At 42.3% G+C, this 24,401-nt stretch overlaps 1 protein-coding gene across 1 annotated transcript in view; it reads right to left on the bottom strand.

The window, feature by feature from the left end:
- The window catches only part of TTC7A (tetratricopeptide repeat domain 7A), a 324,338-nt gene that overhangs the window by 196,915 nt on the left and 103,022 nt on the right, over positions 1 to 24,401 (bottom strand). Inside the window, exon 12 of the mRNA XM_063443923.1 lies at positions 8,020 to 8,137. Coding sequence (XP_063299993.1) covers positions 8,020 to 8,137 — 118 coding nt within the window. The remainder of the gene's footprint in view (positions 1 to 8,019; positions 8,138 to 24,401) is intronic.

The raw sequence follows: 24,401 nt of genomic DNA, 5'->3' as shown, positions 1-24,401 counted from the left end.
TAGTGTCCCAAAAGACCAGTAGCAGGTCAAGTGTGAAGAACTGCCTTACAAGAACTCAAGAGAGACAGTATAACTAAGCAAGTCAGTAAGCACATCCATTGATCTCAGACAAACTGGTTATGTATAAAGAGCAATTGTGATTACAAAAAATACTAAAATGCAGCAACAGCCATGGAAACCGATGCAATCTGACCAATTTTGACTGTGTCTTTGATCAACAATATCCCATAGCATAATAGTGCTGATTTACTCAATTATTCTACTCCCATAAATTGGAATTGGATTTGTGGGGCCCTTCATTTTATTTTCAAGCTAGACCATTGAGTGACTTTACTGAACAGCCCTCCAATTTTTAACGGGGCTCATGCAGAAGTGCTTATTTCTGAATACAATTTTCCAGAAAACCACTATATGCATCCTGTAAATTGCTGCAGACTAGGGTATTTTCTTGATTAGCGCTTTTCTAACTGTAACTGTGTCGACACCCAGACTGGTTGTGATGGTGGACATTTGCACCAAAGCGTCACACTAAAGAAACAAGATTAAGAGCATTTATGGCAGTTTTGGAGTTTTAAATTAACCTTGAGACTAGATGTCACTAACAGGTGCCCATCAAGATATTCATAAATTGTTATTGCATGAAAAAGGCACATGTTTAATTCCGCTCCCCCTTCCTTATATTAATTCTATGCTAATTCTAAATCAAGCAATAAAGGAACAATCAAAATAATCAGTCAATTAGCAAGGGAGTAGGGGTGAAGATGCCTGTTGAGAAATAATATGAAATATGATGAACTACAAGCAGAGATGTAACTGGACTTCAGTGTGAAAATTGCTTTGGGCCCACCCCCCATGTGTCTCATACTCCCTGCCAGACCCCCCCCCCACCCGCCAGCCCCTGCATGTGTTTCATTCCCCATCCTAGGCCCCTCCATGTGTCTCATCCACCTCCAGTTACCCCATGTGTCTCATCCCCTCTCCCCCCCCAAGCACCTCCATGTGTCACATCCCAACCCCCTCCCCTCCTGTGCCTGCTGACCTCCGTGTAACGTGGCCTAGCAGACTGTGGTGGAGGATTGTGTTGAGCACTTCCTGTCAGACCGGGGAAAGAATAGAGAAGATCCTCTACCTGCAGTCCGCTCGGCCACACTACATACAGTAACTGGCAGGAGGGGAGCTGTGCTGCTCGCCTCTACCGTGTGCATCAGCAGGAGTTACAGGGCTGCAGGGCCCCTTGGAGTGACGGGCTCGGTTGCAGCTGCAACCTCTGCGACTGGTGACCACAAGTGATAGTTAATAGAAGCACAAATTTGGTATAAAACATTATTTAAATCACCTAAAAATGCTAACATGGCTAGTATAAAAGTTTCTGGGGAGTATGGGCTACAAATTTTAAAACAGATTTTATACCACTACTTATAAGTCTTAGTCTACTAGTCAGGACTTTAAATTTACTTGCCACTGCAATATTGGAGGGACCAAGGCACATTCACAAGAGGTTCATTTCTACTCGCCAGGGTTAAATTTTCTCTCACCAATGGCTAGTGATGTGTGGAAATTTTGAGCCCTATGGTTTCTTCAAGGAAAACTGTCTTTTCTCCGGAAGTCACAGCATTGAATAAAACAGTAAACATCACTTATAACTTATGCTACGTTTGCCATGTGATGCTTGATATTTTTTTCAAATATATATTAAAGGAACACAAAAAACGCTATAGTGTTACATAGAAACATAGAATGTGACGGCAGATAAGAACCATTCGGCCCATCTAGTCTGCCCAGTTTTCTAAATACTTTCATTAGTCCCTGGGCTTATCTTTGTAGCGGTACTTACCTTATCCGGGGGCCGGACGCGGTCTTCTCTTCAAGCCGCGCGCGGTCCTGCGGCTGCACGAGCCGCGCGCGGCTCGTCCGACTGTTCAGACAGGAAGGCGGGCAGTGACCGCGAGAAGCGGTCACGTGTCCCGCCTGCAGCTAAGAGCGCGCCGCGAATCTCGGGCGCGCTCTTAAAGAGACAGTGGGAGCCTAAATTGCAAAAAGGCTCCCATTGGCTCCTGTCATGCCAATCACCCCATACACTTACCTGTTGGGGGAGTGGTAGTGACAGGAGCCAATCACATTAGTTTGAAGGCTACTTATACTTACCCTTTTCCCTTAGTTCCTTGCCCTATCGTGGTTTCTGCTACAGTTCCCTTTAGTGCTTGTTGTGTTCAGTTGTGTTTCTCCGTATTTGACCTTGGCTTTGTATTCTGACTTCGTTTTCGCTTTATCCTTTTCTGTACTGTTTGCCGGCTTGCTGATTCCTGTGTACCAGTCCCCGGCTAGTTTTCGTTTACGCTGTCTCTTTGTGCCCTTGACCTCGGATCGTTCCTGACTCTGTCTTATCCTATTACGTCGAGTCCGGCCACTCTAAGGTCCGGTAGACGTATCTCTCCTCTGTACTGTCTTCTGTTAGGCTGGATCCTGCGTGTAGGGGTATATACTCGTTACATTACGATAGGGCCATGGACCCCGCAGATTTAGCTCAACAGATGGCGACCCATGAGGCTAGATTTGTAGAGCAGGATCACCGTATGGATCAAATAGCTCAGGCTCTCCAGACGCTCTTAGCTAGAACCATTCCAGCAACCGCACCTAACCCTCCTGCACCCCTGCTTCCTGAAGTATCGACTATGCCTAACGCTACAGCACATTTAACGCCTCCTCCTAGGTATGGAGGGGATTCTAAGACATGCAGAGGGTTCATTAACCAAATAGAGTTTCATTTTGAAATGTATCCACGTTCATTTCCCACAGAGAGGTCTAAAGTTGGGTTCTTTATGCACCAACTTACCGACAAAGCACTTGAATGGGCAAACCCTATTTGGGAGGCTAATGGACCTATGGTACATAACTTTCACAGTTTCCTAACAGCTTTTCGCAGAACTTTTGATACTATGAAAAGGTCTAAGAATGCCGCTAGAGCATTAATGAGGGTTAAACAGGGTTCTAGGTCTGTGGCTGATTACGCTATACAGTTTCGTACCCTTGCCTCACAGGTCGATTGGACCAATAATGGGTTAACTACGGCCTTCATGGAAGGTTTATCAGACTCTATATTGGATGAGGTAGCAGCTAAGGAGCTTCCTATTGCCTTAGAGGACCTTATTGACTACCTCATCGATATAGATAATAGGATTCATGACAGGCTCTATACTAAGAACAGGAATAGACGTTTTGTTACACCTATTCAACCCAGAGTTAATATACCGGAGAGTGTTAAAGTATCTGAAGAGGAACCTATGCAATTAGGGGTTGCCAAACTCTCAGATACTGAGAAATTACATAGGAGAAGGGAGGGACTCTGCCTATATTGTGGTAAGAGAGACCATATGGTAAAGGAGTGTCCTCTGCTCCCGGAAAACTCTCGCACCTAAGACCTTATAGGGGACTGGCCTTGGGTGTGATTTCTAAGTCTCCTACATTGCCTCCTAACCGACTGCTTCTCCCTGTTTCTTTACATATGGGAGAGAGTTGTATAGTTGAAAACATAGACGCCCTGGTTGATTCTGGGGCAGCCGAGAACTTTATAGACTCTGGTCTTGTAAAGAGAAACAATATTCCCATCAGAGAGAAGGAGATACCCTTGGCCGCTGAGGCCATAGATGGTAGACCATTGATATCTCCTGTTGTTACTCACGAGACTACACCGCTACACATGTACACAGGGGTTCTACACTATGAAACCATTCGGTTCCAGGTCATCACCTCTCCCTCTTCACAGTTGGTGTTAGGGTATCCATGGTTACGTGCCCACAATCCCATTTTTGACTGGGAGACAGGGCAGATAAAATCATGTAGTGAAGCCTGCCATGAGTCATGTACTATTGAAGTCACGCCTGTGAATTCTATTAACGTTCCTACTGTTCCTCCTTTATCTACGACAATACCCTCTCAGTATTTAACTTTAAAGACTGTCTTTGATAAAAGAGAGGCTGACAAATTACCGCCTCACAGACCCTACGATTGTGCTATTGATTTGTTGCCTGGTACTATACCTCCTAAGGGCAGGGTGTACCCCCTATCGGTTCAAGAAAACCGTGTCATGGAGGAGTACATTAAAGAGTCGTTAGACAAGGGATTTATTAGAAGATCCTCTTCTCCGGCTGGAGCGGGGTTCTTCTTTGTATCAAAGAAAGAAGGTGATTTAAGACCTTGCATTGATTATAGAGGTCTTAACAAGATCACCATCAAAAATGCTTACCCTATACCTCTAATAACAGAATTGTTTGACAGGCTCAAACATGCTACGGTATTCACCAAATTAGATCTTAGAGGAGCATACAATTTGATACGTATTAAAAAGGACCACGAATGGAAGACAGCCTTTAACACTCGGTCAGGTCATTATGAGTATACCGTCATGCCATTTGGGCTTTGCAATGCCCCAGCAGTGTTCCAAGAATTTATTAATGATGTCTTAAGGGACTTTATTCACTCATTTGTTATTGTGTACTTGGATGACATTTTAATATATTCTACTGACATTCACGCTCATCACAGACATGTTACAACAGTTCTGAAGACCCTTCTTGCTAATGGTCTTTATTGCAAATTAGAAAAATGTCTATTCGACCAGTCCGAGGTCCAGTTTCTAGGGTATTTGATTTCCGCCGAGGGTTTTTGGATGGATCCCCAGAAGCTCGCTGCAGTCATAGAATGGCCTCTGCCGCAAGGTCTGAAAGCCATCCAGCGTTTTCTGGGTTTCTCTAATTATTATAGACGTTTTATCAAAGGTTTTTCGTCTATAGTAGCGCCTATTACTCGTATGACTAAAAAGGATGGCAATACACGTGTCTGGTCTACTGAGGCACTTCAGGCTTTTGACTTTCTTAAAACTACGTTTGCCTCTGCCCCTATTTTACAGCATCCTGTCCCCTCATTGCCATATATACTTGAGGTTGATGCTTCCGATATAGGGGTAGGTGCTGTCTTATCCCAAAGAGAGTCTCCTGACAAGCCATTGCATCCTTGTGGCTTCTTTTCTAAACAAATGTCCAAGGCAGAGAGGAATTATGATGTGGGTAATCGCGAACTCCTTGCTATCATTTTAGCACTCAAAGAATGGAGACATTTGCTAGAAGGAACTAAGGATCCTATTCTCATATTTACAGATCATAAGAACCTATCCTACCTTAGCGAAGCTAAAAGATTGTCTTCAAGACAGGCTAGGTGGTCACTGTTCTTGTCTCATTTTAATTATATAATCACCTATAGGCCAGGTGACCGGAACACCAAAGCGGACGCTCTGTCCAGACAATTCGAGACTATTGACAAACAGGAGATTGATGTCACTCCTGTCATTCCCCCAGACAGGATAATAGCAACTACTATATTGTCTATTTCCTCGTCCCTCTTGCAGGCCATACAAGCGAAACAAGGCATGGCACCCAGCGAGAGGCCTAATGATAAATTGTTCGTTGACATTCCCGAGAGACGGATATTCTGTCACTTTATCACGATACTAAGACTGCTGGACATCCTGGTATTTCCAAAACAGTGTCAGCCGTTTCTCGGTATTTCTGGTGGGATACCTTACGTAAGGATGTTACTGACTATATAAGTGCTTGTACTACTTGTGCATGTATGAAAACTTCTCGTAGAGTTCCTTGTGGGCTGTTGCATCCGTTGCCCGTTCCCGAGAGACCTTGGTCTAATCTATCAATGGATTTTATTGTTGAATTACCCCCTTCGAATGGTAACACAGTCATCCTAATGATAGTAGATCGGTTTTCCAAAATGGCTCACTTTGTGTCTCTTCGCAAGTTGCCCATTTCCAAGGAATTGGCTCTTATCTTCGCTAGAGAAGTGTTTCGATTACATGGTATTCCCTTATCTATTGTATCCGATAGGGGTAGCCAATTTGTTTCCAGGTTCTGGAAAGCCTTTTGTTCGGAGATGGGTATTTCCCTCTCATTTTCTTCCGCTTACCATCCCCAGTCTAATGGAGCTGCTGAACGTGCCAACCAGTCTCTTGAGCAGTACCTCCGTTGTTTTGTGTCTCACCATCAGGACAATTGGTCTGACCTGCTTCCTTGGGCTGAATTTGCTCGGAATAATGCCACTCATGATTCTTCCGGCAAAAGCCCTTTTTACGTTGTCTATGGCCAGCATCCCGTTGTTCTTCCGGCTGCATTCTCCTCACAGGGCATGCCAGTTCTGGATGAGCATTTGGCTGGTTTGCGTAATACTTGGGAGCAGGTTCAGCGTTCTTTGGTGGACTCTGCTGCCCGCCAGAAGGCTCAGGCTGACAAGCATCGCAGAGCGGCTCCTTCCTATGTTGTGGGGGACAGGGTTTTGCTTTCCACACGGAATATTCGCCTCCGGGTGCCTTCTATGAAATTGGCTCCCCGCTTCATTGGTCCTTATCGCATTATACATAAGGTTAATCCCGTTTCTTATGCCTTGGGTCTGCCTGAGAATCTGCGTATACCCAATGTATTTCACACCTCTTTGTTGAAGCCTTACGTACGCAACCGCTATACCCGGCATACTCCCCCTCCCCCTCCTGTCTCTGTGGAGGGTCATGAGGAGTTCGAAGTATCTGCTGTTATTGACTCTCGTTTTCTTAGGGGTCGGCTTCAGTACTTGGTACATTGGAAGGGTTATGGGCCTGAGGAGCGCAGTTGGATTTCTGCGGATGCTGTTCATGCTCCCCGCCTTGTACGTTCTTTCCATTCGCGTTTTCCTGCCAGGCCTGGTCCTGCCCGCCCGGAGGGCGTGTCCTCAGGGGGGGTCCTGTAGCGGTACTTACCTTATCCGGGGGCCGGACGCGGTCCTCTCTTCAAGCCGCGCGCGGTCCTGCGGCTGCACGAGCCGCGCGCGGCTCGTCCGACTGTTCAGACAGGAAGGCGGGCAGTGACCGCGAGAAGCGGTCACGTGTCCCGCCTGCAGCTAAGAGCGCGCCGCGAATCTCGGGCGCGCTCTTAAAGAGACAGTGGGAGCCTAAATTGCAAAAAGGCTCCCATTGGCTCCTGTCATGCCAATCACCCCATACACTTACCTGTTGGGGGAGTGGTAGTGACAGGAGCCAATCACATTAGTTTGAAGGCTACTTATACTTACCCTTTTCCCTTAGTTCCTTGCCCTATCGTGGTTTCTGCTACAGTTCCCTTTAGTGCTTGTTGTGTTCAGTTGTGTTTCTCCGTATTTGACCTTGGCTTTGTATTCTGACTTCGTTTTCGCTTTATCCTTTTCTGTACTGTTTGCCGGCTTGCTGATTCCTGTGTACCAGTCCCCGGCTAGTTTTCGTTTACGCTGTCTCTTTGTGCCCTTGACCTCGGATCGTTCCTGACTCTGTCTTATCCTATTACGTCGAGTCCGGCCACTCTAAGGTCCGGTAGACGTATCCCTCCTCTGTACTGTCTTCTGTTAGGCTGGATCCTGCGTGTAGGGGTATATACTCGTTACAATCTTATAGTTAGGATAGCCTTATGCCTATCCCACGCATGCCTTATGCCTATCCCCTCTTTATTTCGTTTTCAGGGCCCCCTAAATCTTAAAAAAATGTTTTAAGGATTCCAGCAGCTGCTCGTTACGCCTCCCGTGACGTAACGCTGATGCTTCTTTTTCATCCAATCCAATACTCCTCATAGAAAAGAATTGGGGAGGGACAGAACATGCACTCCTCCAATGAAAAGTAGGTTAGCTGTGAGAATGGAGTTTAACTCGGTTCTCACAGCGGAAATTCCTCAGGTAGTTGATAGGTAGAGAGACACTAGAGGCACCACCTTTTTTCCACCTTTACTGGACCTGACATTCAGCTTGCTAGAATGGATTGCTATCGATTATTACCAGCATTTACTCCTTGGCGTTGATAGGTGGAGATCTGTAAAGGGGCTTAATGGTCACCATAACAAGTGTTCATGTACCTCTCTCAAAAGGTACAATCGCTAACAAGAAGCTGTAAAAATGACCTCTTGCAATAATTACTAATTCAATCTCAGTAGGAATGCATAGCAAGAAATCAGAACAACTTACCATCTGTAGCTTGAAGACTGTACACCAGCCCCAAGGACAGATAGCCCTTAGCAAGAGACTCTCCTGCTTCTTCTCCCATCTCTGTCACCATTTTTGCAAATCGTTCGCCTTCGTCAAGCTGTAAAATAATGATTGACATAGAGAAAGACACTCGTTAAACTCAGCAAATTCCCAATAACATACACATGAAATGGAAGGTTTTGATTGGTTTTGCTGTAGTTCATGCCATTAATAATATATGGGCAAAAAGGTTCCCTTTCCCCTACATTATCGTAGTTTATGATGGTATCATTTCAGGACTGAATTCTAAGAGCCAGGTAGGACTCGGTGCAGCCAATGTTATGAAAACACCGAATACCCTACAGGGATTCTTTGCAGGCTTGTAATGTCCGATACTCTACAAATGCTTAGTGTAATTGTATTAATGTAAATTATATTTTTGTATGTGACTCTGATTAGCAACCTACACATATAGGTTTATGATTTTTATGAGCTATAATGTTTCTTATAAGTTTGTTTATTCCTGAAAATAATTTGCTAGTGAAGGAATTAAAGTTCCAGATGAGCTAAATGCATTTTAGTGCATTATGTAAAGAATTCATGAAAAACTAAAAAATAATAAAAAAAATTAATAGATGCATTTTTTGCAACATCGCTAATGCTAATCACCGTGGCAGCAAAAAAAATAAAAAATTCCAAAAAACAAACCATTTTTTTTTTTTTAAACTCATAAATCGATTGGAAATAAATAGCATAAAAGTCAGAATATTACATATTACTTTAGGACATACATATCGCACAGGACATTTTTTGTTTAGAAAGAAAAATAAATCAAACATTTTTAATCAATTATTACTATCTGATACAAATCTATTATTTTATCAGAGTTACACTGAGCAGAAGCAAGCACAATGCCATGTACATGAAGCAACTTATAACATATAAGGAACTTGGAGTGGTTGTTTAAATAAAACATAAAAAACGCCAAAAACTACAAAAAAGTGGGGGGGAAATGGTTGCGTAGAAGCCCCCCCCCCCCCCCCCTCGCAAGCACTTTGCTCCTGTTCTGATCACCAGGGAAGCAAGAAAATAAACATACACAGGCAGTCATTGCCCTCTCAACACTCAGCATACGCAAACATGATGCCAGACAATGTGCCACTTATAATGCCAGCAGCATGCCTTATCAGTAACACACTGTCATGGCATCTCAAAAAAGTACTTAGATGAAGGAAGCAATGGCACAAACACTTGCACTGACCCAAACTTCTTCATTTTGTGTTAAACAGGAGTAGAAGGTTGTAAAATTATCACATTGTATCAGAGCACATTAATTCAGCGCACGGACATATACACAACTGTGTGCAAACATTTTTGAAAAAATAATAATTTTTTTTTGTCGTCAGATTTAAGAAAGATAAATATTCTGTTCAAACCAAATTACACATGTGGTGTCTTAAAGGACGACTATAGTGCCAGGACAACAAACTCGTTTTCCTGGCTCTATAGGTTTAAAATCCCCCCAACCCCCACCCTCAGGGTCCCACTCTTGCCAGGCTGAAGGGGGCTGAAGGGGTTAAACACCTACCTTTCTCCAGCGCCGGGCTCCCTCGGCACTGGGGAACTCTCCTCATCCTGCCGACGTCATTCGCTGAATGCGCATGTGCGGCAAGTGCCACGCGCGCATTCAATCAGTCAATAGGAAAGCATTACTCAATGCTTTCCTATGGACGTCCAGCATCTTCTCACTGTGATTTTCACAGTCAGAATTGTGGATGCGCCTCTAACGACTATGTTTCCAGCTGCAGGGTTAAAACTAGGGGGACCTGGCACCCAGACCACTTCATTGAGCTGAAGTGGTCTGTGTGCCTATAGTGGTCCTATAAGTTAGGTTCAGGCCCAGATAAGAGCTTATCACACGGGCTAAAAGTAGTGAGAACATTGATACATTTTGTGTAAAATACTTTCCGTGGACACCACACTCAAAAAAAGCACTTTCACACTACTATCACAGGCGTTCCTGCAAAAGTTTTATAGAGTTTTAGTTGAAGATCACACAAGAATAACATTTTAGTTTTTGCTAAGCGCTGACAATTTCCATTTAAAAAAAGTATGCATTTACTTATTTTTGGTAATGAGAAATCTGAATAATAAAAGAATTAATGTTTCACAAGTTGATAATGTGACTGCTCACATGCCTGCAGAATATATTCACCGGGTTCATCTCCGAGTAACTGTTCATTAAGTTTCTCCTGCCCAGGTAAATAGCAGTAGTTATTAATCCAGCATTACTCATTGCAGTATATCACAATGCCTGCTCACAACTTGAATGACCTAACTGGCCTCTGCACAAATCTTACACAAAAATAAAGGATGAATCTCTGAGTCGAACACTTCACAGCTGCAGCAGAGTAATAATCATAACTTATTATATAGTTTACATTTGCTCTCGACATCGGAATAACCTTGAACAGTGAAATGTAGCTAAGAAAGCACAAATACATTCCAATTAATTGAACAAACCATAAATATTTATCCCATTGTACAGCGCTACGGAATTTGTTGGCGCTATATAAATAATAAAATAATAATAATAATATAGGTGGCACACATATAGAAAATACGACTTGCCCCGCTAGACTGATAACATGGGATAATTAAACACACGCAGGATAAGTGATGTCTAGGCAGGAAAGCCTCCAGAGTCTCTTCTTTCTATTCCCTAATTCAAGTTTTCAAAGAACTCAAATTATTCCAAGAGCATACTTTTAAAAATATCACCTGTCAATCTGAAATATCACCTGTCAATCTGAAATATCACCTGTCAATCATTCCTACCAGAATGGTCATCTTCTCTATAGGAATATTGCAGAGCTCTCTCTACCCCTGTCTTTAGTATTCAAAACTTCCTCCTTTTTGGGAGCTAAGAATTTTGGGCATGTATAGGTATTTCACAGACATCCCCCCTCATCATCACTCTTTTCTTCCCCAGTGTTCCTGTTCTGTAGCAGCACAAAATAGAAGGGACACTTCAGTCCCCTAAAGAATTTCAGATTGCAGAAGTGCTTTGAAGGTTAATTGCATTTCTCCTCTGGACTGGCCTATTTTATAAAAGTGTAGATTTCAAGAGAACTCTGCACTTATATAAAACCTCTTAGTAACAAGTTGGGTTCTCAAACCAACAGCCAGTAGGGTTTCCTGGCTCATTTGCTTTAATGTAATACAATGGGGAACACAACATTCAAAACAGGAACATTCCAATAAAAATTAAAAAAATATATATAATTTTTTTTTAAATAAATATAATTATATATACACACAGTCCATTAGAAATATTAGTAAGTATGATTACACAGTACTTGACCAATAGCAAGTTGTGGAGTCTTGTGAATAGGTCCACTATAAAGCTGCATGTAATTTCATTTTAAGCTCCACCGGTTTATTGGTACTACATCCAGAATGCCGTTATACAGGTAAGAGCAGTTCTTGAAGATTTGATTGTCATTGGATTCACTTACAAGTAGCCATGTAAGTCTCCCTGCACGGGGGAGGAATGTACCTGCGGCTTTTGATCAGCTGCTGCTATAGCTCACTGTCGCTGTAAGCTTGGCAAAGACGTATGAGTGGTTTGAAGACAAGCTTTTATTTAGCTACAATGTGTCAAACAAATAACGCTTAAATCAGCATGCTCAGCAGTGGTAATGTCACCTTTAGCAAAACGTCCTCAAAAGTCAGTGTTCGGTAATGGTTTCCAACCCCTTGAGGAGAATTATCTTCCTTTGGGGTTTCTCGGCCCAGCAACATAAGTCACTAAAGTCCTTGAAATAGACTCTGAGAAAGGCATAGATTAAAATACCTTTTTTTTTTTTTTGTGAAACTGGCTTTTTGATTAATTCAGCCTGTCCATTGTGGAGATTAGAGAAGCACCCCTTTAGATCAGCATGTACTCCCAGTTATACATTGCATACATAATTCATTAGAAATTGAGAATAAAAAACCCCAATAATAATATTTACACAAACCCTTACATTTCTGTAATTAAAATTAAAGATATGCCATCATTGAAGTGTTTGCATCTGCTGTTTGGAGTTTCTGCAGTGACCTTTCACCAGTCTGGGAACTGGCTGAACATATCTTGGCCGGTCTTGGTATTCGATAGCTTTCTAACATAGCTGTGTTCATATTCCGTAAACTCCTACAGGACAGAGGTTTATGATTTTTGTAGCCCAGCTGTCAGCTTTCTACTGAAAACTGTGAAGCCCAAAGACATGGCTATAATTAGTCTCATTGAAAACCATTAAACAAGTTACTTGTGCAAGGCACAGAAATCATACTCTTATCTTGCATGTTGCAAGTCATAACACTTAAAATATACAATTGTAAGCAATTTGGCAAGGGACATGGACTGTTATTACCTTTAGAGTGGAACCATGAGGTGTAAACCTTAATGGCCTTTATCTTAAAGGGACACTATAAGCACCCAGACCACTTACACCTTTGCATTCACAGCACTAAAGTGTTCCTTTAACCCCTTAAGGACACATGACATGTGTGACATGTCATGATTCCCTTTTATTCAGGAAGTTTGGTCCTTAAGGGGTTAAAGAGATACTATAGGCACCAAAACAACTTTAGCTTAATGAAGCAGTTTTGGTGTATAGGTCATGTCCCTGCAGTCTCAATGCTCAATGATTTGCCATTTAGGAGTTAAATTACTTTGTTTATGCAGCCCTAGTCACACATCCCTGAATGTGACTTACACAGCCTTCCTAAAGACTTCCTGTAAAGAGACATCTAATGTTTAAACTTCCTTTACTGCATATTCTATTTAATCTACAATTGGTTATCTCCTGTTCTGTCAGACCAGGAGATAAAAGCAAGTTTAAGAGCTGATTAAAACTAAAAACCATGTTTCCATGCAGGTCGTGTGAGTCACAGCCAGGGAACAGAAACAACAGTTGCGTAAACAGAAACAAAAGTGACTTAACTTTAAAACGGCAGAGAACTGAGCAGTGACACAGCAGAGCCAGAATCTATACAACAAAACTGCATCACTAAGCCAAACCTGTTTTGGTGCCTATAGTATCCCTTTAACACCTTAATAGCCCAAACCACTTTAAGAAAAAGAAAAAATATATATACATATATATGTATACCTCATCTAAGGCCAGGGTAAAGGTACATTTGAGTGAAGAAAAAAAACTAAAGTTTTATATACACTGCTTCAATACGGATTTTGTCATTTGTGACCCTTGATCCTTATGGCTAACATGCCTACAATGAGTAACAGGAAAATATTGCAATAGTAGTTACAGCACTGATGCTACAGTTAATGCCAAATACAGCCAGGTTGCACTGCATTACTTTAGAATAAGCCTGAATGTATGTGGAGAGCCCCAAGTACATAGGCTAGCTAAATGACATGAGACTAGAGATTAAAGGAACACTATAGTCACCTAAATTACTTTAGCTAAATAAAGCTGTTTTAGTGTATAGATCATTCCCCTGCAATTTCACTGCTCAATTCACTGTCATTTAGGAGTTAAATCACTTTGTTTCTGTTTATGCAGCCCTAGCCACACCTCCCCTGGCTATGATTGACAGAGCCTGCATGAAAAAAAAACTGGTTTCACTTTCAAACAGATGTAATTTACCTTAAATAATTGTATCTCAATCTCTAAATTGAACTTTAATCACATACAGGAGGCTCTTGCAGGGTCTAGCAAGCTATTAACATAGCAGGAGATAAGAAAATCTTAATTAAACAGAACTTGCAATAAAGAAAGCCTAAATAGGGCTCTCTTTACAGGAAGTGTTTATGGAAGGCTGTGCAAGTCACATGCAGGGAGGTGTGACTAGGGTTCATAAACAAAGGGATTTAACTCCTAAATGGCAGAGGATTGAGCAGTGAGGCTGCAGGGGCATGTTCTATACACCAAAACTGCTTCATTAAGCTAAAGTTGTTCAGGTGACTATAGTGTCCCTTTAATGCATTCATTTAATTAGACCAGGTGGAACCACTGAAAAAATATAAATTCAAATTCATAGATATAACGGAACATGTGCTGTAAAGTTGTAAAGACACAGTGACTGGACAAAAATAATGGACACTCCTAATGTTATATTAATATCAAGTACTCAAAAGAGCTTCAGCCTTGTTTGGAATTCTGAACGGTGTGTATCTTGCACCAATCTTTATTTAGTTTCGTATTCTGAACAGTGGCGCAAAGTTGTTAATGAAGGGTTACCATTGGAATGGGCCAGCGCTTCCACTGGTTTCCATGGTGATAGCTCCACTTTTAGCATTTTGCACTAATTATCAGAACGGCACATTGATACATTTTCCCCAATATCTTCAGTTAAACTGTTGCCTATAATAGCAGGTTAAAGGCATTCTTTGTTTTAATCCAAGTGTAGACCTATCAGGATGCAGGAAATAGGGTGTTTCAGATCATTTTACATTTATCCAAAGTTCATTTTTTTAGGCGCCTTACACAATATGATGTTTTAGTTTGTGCTTTGGCCTTGGGCACAAGTGTCGTGTAAAGTCATAAAAGTCCTAGTGCGTTAGCGGTGCCTGCCGTGCATTGGCCCAACCCTCCCTTTTCCCCCCAGCCGGATGATGTTGGAGGAGGCAGAGAACCAACCATAAACCGAAGATCGGTGCTGGAATTTGGTGAGTATAGTAAGGTTTTTTTTTTAAAACCCTTACAATGCTGGGGGTAGGGTGGGGCGCAAGGTAGGGGGGGAGTCAGAGGTAAGTATAGTGTAAGGAATACAGCTTTGCAATCTAGCTATAGTTACTTTTAAATTAAACCACTTTTCGATTTAATAATTAGGTTTTTTTGATTAACCCCCACTATAAGTACACTTATAAATAGCATCAGTCCATCAGGAAAAAATGGAAGAAAATCTCCAAGCCACTTTTCAGTTCAGTTACCTTGAATTTTAAATTCATTTTAAATTCAGTTTGAATTCATTTCAATTAATAAAACGAATAGTGGTAGAGTAGCATACACACAGCAGATTCGTGGATTTCAATTAAACAAGCTAAATTCACGGAATTCTAATTACTATAGTATGCAATGGTTGGGTGATGAATTGTGAAAGTTGTCTGTCCTCAGTTAAACCCTATTCCCACTGGTATAGAATATTCAGGAGACTCAGTGTAATATCTGCAACAATACATCATCTAAGAGCATCCTACATGCCAGATGAACATTAATGTGGATCATAAAAAAAAAAAATATATAAAAAAAACAACTTAACTGGAGCATGAAATGCAGGCATTAATTCACCTTTAACAAGCAGTAATCTCAAATAAACTGGCAAACCCAGTCTCTTAGCTTTACTCATTCCATATTAAAATATATACATTTAAATGATTATATGTTTGCATTCAGCAAATCGAGGCTGAAGTCAGTAATGCAGAGACAGATTGACAGACTATCCGAGTTTGTATACTGAAGGACTCACTAGGGAATTGTAAATTTTAGGTGAAAGTAGTGGAAACTGATAATTCCCCAACTCAGCTGTTTTTTCAGCTCATGTATTTTATCTTGAAAATTGGAATCATTTTGTTTATTCAACACTATTAGCACATAGACAATAAACCCTTTGAGTGCCATGAACAAATTGCTCCTTCCTGGTTCCCTCTGTTTTATGTTTGTCAGACGAATGGATGCAGATTTTCAAACAAAATGTAATATAACAAAAAGAGAACGAAAAAAAAAAAACTACAACAGACAATTCGTTGAAGGAGAAAGTAAAGTGAAGGAAAAATATACCCAACCAAAATAGCCTTCGGTGAAAAAGTTCCTCAATCACCCATTTAAGCCAGGCTTTGTAAAAAAAAAAAAAAAAAAAAGTCCCTCCAGATTCTATGAATGAAATAGATAGGCTGAGAATCATGGGAGTTGTAGTTCAGCAAGATCTGGAGGGCCGGAGTTTGGGGAGGCCTGATTTAAGCAAATGCAATTCATTGTATTTAAGTAAATCAGGAGCACAAAGACTTGATTGCTGTAAACATGATTTATATAGAACCACCATTGTAAAGTAGGCTGCAAGGTGTCGATAAGCAGCACTATGTCGTGAGCAAAAAGATTTCAGGAAGAGATAATCAAAAATGTGTTGAGTTACATCAGTCTACAGATAGTTATAATTCTATTTCTATAGTTCTGGGATTCCAGTATACCATAGTGAGAATCATTATCTACAAATGGGGAAAACATTAAACCGTGGTGAATCTCTCCAAGAACAAAGCAACTCCAGCTGAAGCTCTTGTTACACCCCATGCAGCATATGATTCCAGTGACTCTTGCTGCTCTATTGGAGGCCCCGGAAGAGTCAGCTCCTGCCACAAAATGAGATATATACAAAATCTCTTACATGATATACAGAAACTACTGGCACTCCACTTCGGAGGCACCTGTTTTTTTTCAAGGCACTAGGTCTCCTAGATCCTAGCACAGGAACAGTTAGTCACTCTTATACTCACACATGGGATCTTTGTTCCAAGAAGGTGAACAGAAGCCCGTTTGGGCACCTGACTACAGTTGGGGTTTGAGACAAAAGGGGCAGTGCTCTATGTTATGCTCTATGATTTATTCTATGTCTCGTTTATTTTCTCTTTATGTCTTCAGCTTTCGTTTTTGCCTCTTGGTTTTACACATATGACACAACCCGGGTTCAGAAGGGCAACTTACCTTGCATTAGGGTGCAATGTTTAATTCCATCTTGCTCACTAGCTTTGGTGAAAATTGTCACTACCTCCCTACTACGCTCTCTGGTTAGAGGTATCGATATTATTTGGGCACATCAGTCCAGTATCAGAAGGTTTATGTTATCCGTTGTTCCACTTTATTTTAGTCAACATAAGCTCTTTTTTCTTGCTTCAATCTTAGCCACCAGTTAGGATTGATAGAACATTCATGTTGCATTAACATTTGAACACTAGGATTTTCATAGTTTAAATGAAGCATGTTATTTAATTACCCAATATTCATTACCACGCTCCATCATTGAATGTTTCTGACAATTATTTGAATAAGACCAGTGTGTACTATGCCGTTTACCCTCACAGGTTTTACTACGGGGCACTTTTTCCCTCTTACTTTTCAGTGTTCTATATTTTTTCAGTTTTTGTGTTTTGTTTTTTTAATATGAGTGGGCATATCTCTGTACAAAGCCTCACCTCAACAGACCATCAGTCTGACTCTCTCTGTTTTGTACTATGTCTTGTTTGTATCACTACTACTCAAGTCATTGTACTATAAAATGAGGTTTGGCTTATCAATATGTTATTAGCTATTCACGATAACCATGTATCAATTACCATATTGTTTCACTTTCTCCTCATGCATATATCTCAATAAACTAAAAATTAACACAAAAAAAAAAAGAAGTCACAGAAAAACCCAAAACATAATCTACGAAGTTTCAAGCATCCTAGCCCCAGCTAAGTGGAACATGTTCATGACTGAACGTTAAATAAAGAGGCAGGAAAAAAGGAATTCATTAGAGAATCGAATACCACTACTAACTTAGAGAAACATTGTGTTCATCTTATATTTCAAAAAATAAAATAAAAAAAACATAATATTGACCTCAAAGACTTTTGTAAAAACTCTCTGTGGGCAGACATGTTAAATGTGGAATTATTTGGAAGACACAGGCCCGGTTTTGTCTTGCATGAAGCAAACACAGTATTTTATAATAAAAACATGGTTCTGGATGCTTTGCCAGAACCAGGAAAACGTACTGTTTCTTAAGAAGCCATGAATTCTACTCTTTATCAGAAAACTCTGAAGGAGACTATCTGTTCCTCAGTCTATGATCTGATTCATAACTGGGTTGTGTAGCAGGAAAAAGAAACAGAATTTAGGTTCTGGAATGGTTTAACCAAAGTCCTTCCCCATTCCGATGCTGTAACAAGACCTTACTCAAGCAGTTAATGCCAATGTCAATGAATTACATCAATTCTGCAAAGAGAGCCAAAATTCCCCCACGGTGATTTAAAAGACTGATCGCCAATTATAGAAAGCAACTGGCTGCAGTTGCTGCTGCTAAAGATGATGCAAGCAGTTTTTAAGTTCAAGGGGCAACTAGTTGTCACACAGGGCCAGTTGGTGTAGGCTAAACCTTTTCCATAAATAAATTAAATGATCATTTAAAAACTCAATTCTGTTTTACTTGCATTCTCCTTGCGTTATATTACATTTCGTACTAAGATCTGAAACAATGTGAATCAGAATCAGTGTGACAAATGTGCAAATAGTCATCAGGGGAAAAGCAAATAGGCTCCTTAGAACCTTTACAGGAATTTTCAGTTATTCTTGATCTTCACTTATGCCTACCTGCACACAGATCATCTACAGACACTTACTGTTTGGTGAAACTTCTAAAAGACTAATTTTTCCTGAGTTTTTTGCTGTTGGAGCCTTCTGCGTTCTTGGTGAGGGAAATTGCTAATTCTTAACCTGTTCAGTGTTGAAGCTCCACTGAGACCTCTCACACCCCCTTACCTCACATTTTGGAATTTTGGTGGGGTTTATCCCAGTCCTCACTGACATAGTACCAGGATATAGAGGCGAAGGGGCCTACTTTTCAAGATGGCCAGGTATCGGAGGATATTCTAGCTAAATGTGACTGGCTGTTAAGAGATTCTTGGCTCGGATGAACCAGCGAGCAACAACACACCGACCTTATTCTTATCAGCTTCTTAACACCCTCGTGAACCCATGACTGGCAAGTATCCTCATCATTTCTCAAGAGATTTGCCTTCCCAGGCTGAAAATCTACCAGGGAAGACAGCCTCTCACCAACCACATCCACGAAGGGCTTTGTGGAAGAGGCGCCACTGACCTCCGATAAAGCTACTCTCTGGAAAAAGTGCCCTGGGCTTTGCTTACATCCAAGACAGTGGAGATAGGGTGATAGCTCCTGTACAGGGCTTGGGCTTGTGTGGTTCAGGTTTTTTTGTTGTGGCTGCAGTGACCAGCTGAGTAGAATTCATATGCCTTTACTCAACAAGAGCATAGGTTGACTCGTCCATGCTAAGTGGTTGCTCTTCAGTCAGGCCTCATATTTAAGCTTATGTTTAATTCCCACCTCTGTGCTTTGTGCCTCAGCTTTTATGCTTTATCTTTGAGATGTGTGGCCTCCAAGTGGATTAATCATCAGTATTATGTTTACCACGTTTACTTCAAATGCCACCACTTATGAATCTTACCATACTATCTATTTTATTGTTTTTCCTGCACTTTTTTGCAACTCTACTTATGATTAACCAAATGTGTTCTTGGGGGTTCCTAGTATGACCTAGTATGCGACTAACTACTTATCAACAAAAAATGTACAGATGCTCCATTTTAAGTATATCGTGTTGACGTGTTTTACTGTACCCTGCATATATAAACATGCTCTTAATATATTCCAATTTTCTGTGATGCATAAAAAAAGAGGGTTGATATATTTTAATAGCACATCAGCCTGTATAGAAAGATGTACACATTAACACACTACATTCCAAAAAACACACATTAGGTAAAATTTTTACATTATGAAAAGAGATAACTATGCTTAGCTTAATCGTTTTTTTTAGATAATGATTTTTCTTTGGATGCCAACTCTTTCTGCCCTCTTTCCAATCTGTTGTTGTAAATGTGGCATGCCCCCAATAGTAGAGGGATGATGTCCATGCACTAAAAAAGGTTGGTGTCAGTCTGGGTCTAATGTAAAGAGCCTCATAAGGACCTAATACCCTGAGTTAGCAAAACTAAAAAAAAACATAAATAATGATGTTTTGCATTGCACTTTTTTTGGACATGTTTGTTTTGTGCCCTGGAGCTGGAACCAAAAAGCTAAACTGGGGCCACAAATCTGGAAAGTCCCTCCAAATTTGTGACAGTTGACAAGTATAGTGTTTATGGGATAAGCTCAGCAGCTGTTAGTGAGTATCATGACTTAATAAGTCACTTTCCGATCTGGCGAAAACACATCAAAGCTGCAAAGAATGAGAATCTTTATTATTTTCTATTAGTTTAAACTTCAGTGAGCACCAGCTAAAAAAAAACAAAAAAAAAACCCTTAGGAAAGAGCACTATCAATCAACCTGCGTTCTGCGAAGTTATACCTTCTTTTCTATGTTAGCTTTACTTTTATATTAGAACTGTGCAGTAGTGTGTAAGTATATGTTTCTTACAATAGCTGTCAGCTTGACTTCCAAATGGGAGGAAAACGATTACAAATAAAAGCATGTATTATTTTTACTACTAATTTGTCAGTATATCCTATAGCTCTGTACAGTGTGTAAAAACGAGAAATTGTGATCAAAAAAGTTTAGGAAACAGAAATATAGAGGGACATTTATTAAAGAGTTATGAAAAGTCACCGTTAAATTCTTCATTACTCTGATAGTATTTACTGAAGTGTTGTAAAATGAATCTAAAAAGTGCCAGTTTTCTTCATAGTAAATTCCGTTGGAAGTCGCAGAAAATTACATTTCAAAATCAGAAAAAGTAGTGGAAAAATTATTAAATCTGTAGCAACGTAGAAGAAACATATATTCAAAAATGAAGGATATGGCAGAAAAGAAGCAACAGATGAGAAAACATGGCAGGTTTGACAAATTGCGCAAAACCAAAAGGGCAGCTAGTACAATGTAACTGTGTAACTAACACTTTGATAAATCTTTTCCATTCTTTTCTGCCTGAGAAAAAACTGATATAGCTGAACTTGGGAACTACCTTGATTTTGTGGTAATTGGCTCCTGGTGCTTCTGGCTCTCTGGCTGTGGTAGTGGAGGAGGGGAGCGGTGCCCCAGGACTCCTGGTAAGAAGTCAAACTGTTCTGAAATGGCTGTGCTCGGAATGTTACGTTAATTCCTTTATCTTTACTGTTTATTCACAACAATAACCTTGTGCTTACCCTAAGCCATTGACAGCTAACATTGGTACTGAAGTGGCTCGTAAGCCACATTTCCCATGATACTTAGCTAGTTTAAGGGTTGACCGGGCCTCAGGGGGAATAAAGCTCTCAAAATGTCACACTGACAAGGTCTGTCAATGCTGCCCTAGGCATTTTAAAACTCCGTAACACAATATATTACTATGTTAATGTTCAAACTACAAGAAAAGATCATTTGCAAAACATCACAGATTCTTTACAGAGTAAAATTAAAAAAAAAAAAAAAACAGTTTTACAGCGTGTAACAGCCTCTTAGTCAAAGCAGACTGCCCATTAATCTATTTGTCTTGAAACCTTGAATTTATCTTTCCCTTTGGCTTATATCAAAGACAGAAAATGAATACTGTAGGCAGCAATAAGCTTGAAGGAGACAAGAAGAGTGGGGATTAATGTGGGGACACATACATGTGCAAACAATGACATTTATGTAGATAAAATCTGCACATATATTGTTAAATAATAAAAAAAAAAAAATTGTGATTATTTTTATACCACTCTAAAATGGAAATATTATGTAAATTTCAAATATATATATATTTTAAACTGGTGATCTGCACAGTCCCCCACAGGTGAATGTGTTAGGGGAGATCGTCCCGACATGTGAGGTATGTACAAATGGAACAATTGATCTTTCGAACATTTAAATAAAAATAAAAACATGTTGAATAAATATTTATTTATTTTTTTGTCCTTTAAATTTTAAGATTAAGATTACTTCTGGTCAAAGTCCATCATGGTTTGAAACATCTTCCTATTGTTATGCCATTGTGTCCTAAAAGGACATACAATTTGGCCCTGTTGAAAGCATACAATGTACCAACGAGTTAACTCAGTAGCACAAGGACGGCAATAAATGCTGTAGACATTGAGCAGATGTGTTTCTGCTGTTTCAGATGCCAGACAGATATCATAACATGGCTAAATAAGGGTACTGACAACTTCCTGATGAGAGATCAGTGGTAGCTGGTGCCAAGGTAATCGATAAAAAAGTTTAATAGTGATATAAATTTCTCTTTTAATCTGCCTAGCTACATAACAATCCATTCTACCACCTTCAAGCATCCACGAGTGTAAATAGATGGAACTTTGCAACTGCTTGTTACCAACAACAACCCTCATCTCATGCAGCCAAGACTTTATACATTCCAGTTGGACTCTCTTATACATGGCGTGAACAGCCTGTATCCACCTAGTGCAATGTAGAACCGCCACAAATGTGGTAATCATCGAGGAATAGTTATGGAGTTTAGGTAGGTATAGTCTGCTCTAACTGTGGGTACTCTGCTATAGTAGTTGTTTTTGTTAATCTTTTTTGGAAATATATATTATTTTTGTCTAATAGAAGAAGGTAGTTGGTGCAGTGCCACGAGGCTGGGTTTTAATTGGTTAGCAGAATGTTAACGTTTTTGTAATATGTTTACTCAATGGTTGGGGCTTTAAAGGGACACTATAGACACCGAGACCAGTTCATCCCTTAAACCAGTGATGGAGAACCTATGGCACGTGTGCCACAGGTGGCACGCCGGGCCCTCTCTGTGGGCACGCGGCCATAGGTCCGCCATTAATGCAGAGTAGGCACCTGCCTGCCCGAAATGGCAGGCGCCTACTCTGCTTCCGGGTCGGGAGGCAGGGGGAGGGATCTGTGATGCAGCTTCCTTGTCCTCCCGCGCGATGCTGTGTGGAGCGTTGCCGAGCGTTACCATGGCAACGCTCCACACAGCATCGCGCGGGACGACAGGGGAGCTGATTCACAGATCCCTCCCCCTTCAGTGCTTACCACCACCGGACCACCAGGGATGGCTGTGCCGCCCCCCCCCCCCTACTTCATTAAAGGTAAGAAGGAGGGAAGGAGGGAGGGAGGGGGGGGGGGAATACTGACACACAGCACCCGCACCCCTACCCCCCCCAGCAGTACCCCCACCACCCCCACAGTACCCCTACCCCCCTAAGCACCCCTATCCCCCCAGGAGTACCCCTACCACCCCCAGCAGTACCCCTTCCCCCCCACAGCAGTACCCCTACCCCCCACAACAGTACCCCTACCCCCCAGCAGTACCCCTACCCCCCCAGCAGTACCCCTACCCCCCCCAGCAGTACCCCTACCCCCCACATAACCCATACCCCCCACACACAGTACCCCTACCCCCCACAGCAGTACCCCTACCCCCCAGCAGTACCCCTACCCCCCACACACAGTACCCCTACCCCCCACAGAACCCATACCCCCCACACACAGTACCCCTACCCCCCACAGCAGTACCCCTACCACCCCCAGCAGTTCCCCTACCACCCCCAGCAGTTCCCCTACCCCCCCACAGCAGTACCCTTACCCCCCACAGCAGTACCCCTACCCCCCAGCAGTACCCCTACCCCCCCACACACAGTACCCCTACCCCCCCACAGAACCCATACCCCCCACACACAGTACCCCTACCCCCCACAGCAGTACCCCTACCACCCCCAGCAGTTCCCCTACCACCCCCAGCAGTTCCCCTACCCCCCCCCCCCACAGCAGTACCCCTACCCCCCACAGCAGTACCCCTACCCCCCCCAGCAGTACCCCTACACCCCACAGCAGTACCCCTACACCCCACAGCAGTACCCCTACCCCCCAGCAGTACCCCTACCCCCCACACACAGTACCCCTACCCCCCCACAGAACCCATACCCCCCACACACAGTACCCCTGCCCCCCACAGCAGTACCCCTATCCTCCAGCAGTACCCCTACCCCCCCACACACAGTACCCCTACCCCCCCACAGAACCCATACCCCCCACACACAGTACCCCTACCCCCCCACAGAACCCATACCCCCCACACACAGTACCCCTACCCCCCCACAGAACCCATACCCCCACACACAGTACCCCTGCCCCCCACAGCAGTACCCCTATCCCCCAGCAGTACCCCTACCCCCCCACACACAGTACCCCTACCCCCCCACAGAACCCATACCCCCCACACACAGTACCCCTACCCCCCAGCAGTACCCCTACCACCCCCAGCAGTTCCCCTACCCCCCCAGCAGTACCCCTACCCCCCCACAGCAGTACCCCTACCCCCCACAACAGTACCCCTACCCCCACAACAGTACCCCTACCCCCCCACAGCAGTACCCCTACCCCCCACAACAGTACCCCTACCCCCCACAACAGTACCCCTACCCCCCAGCAGTACCCCTACCCCCCCACACACAGTACCCCTACCCCCCCAGCAGTACCCCTACCACCCCCAGCAGTTCCCCTACCCCCCCAGCAGTACCCCTACCCCCCCACAGCAGTACCCCTACCCCCCACAACAGTACCCCTACCCCCACAACAGTACCCCTACCACCCCCAGCAGTACCCCTACCCCCCAGCAGTACCCCTACCCCCCACACACAGTTTCCCTACCCCCCCACACAGTACCCCTACT

This window comes from Pelobates fuscus, chromosome 2 (assembly GCF_036172605.1).
Source record: "Pelobates fuscus isolate aPelFus1 chromosome 2, aPelFus1.pri, whole genome shotgun sequence".
Classification (NCBI taxonomy): Eukaryota; Metazoa; Chordata; class Amphibia; order Anura; family Pelobatidae; genus Pelobates; species Pelobates fuscus.
Note: the sequence above shows the minus strand (reverse complement) of the source record. Positions and strands in the feature narration are given on the sequence as shown.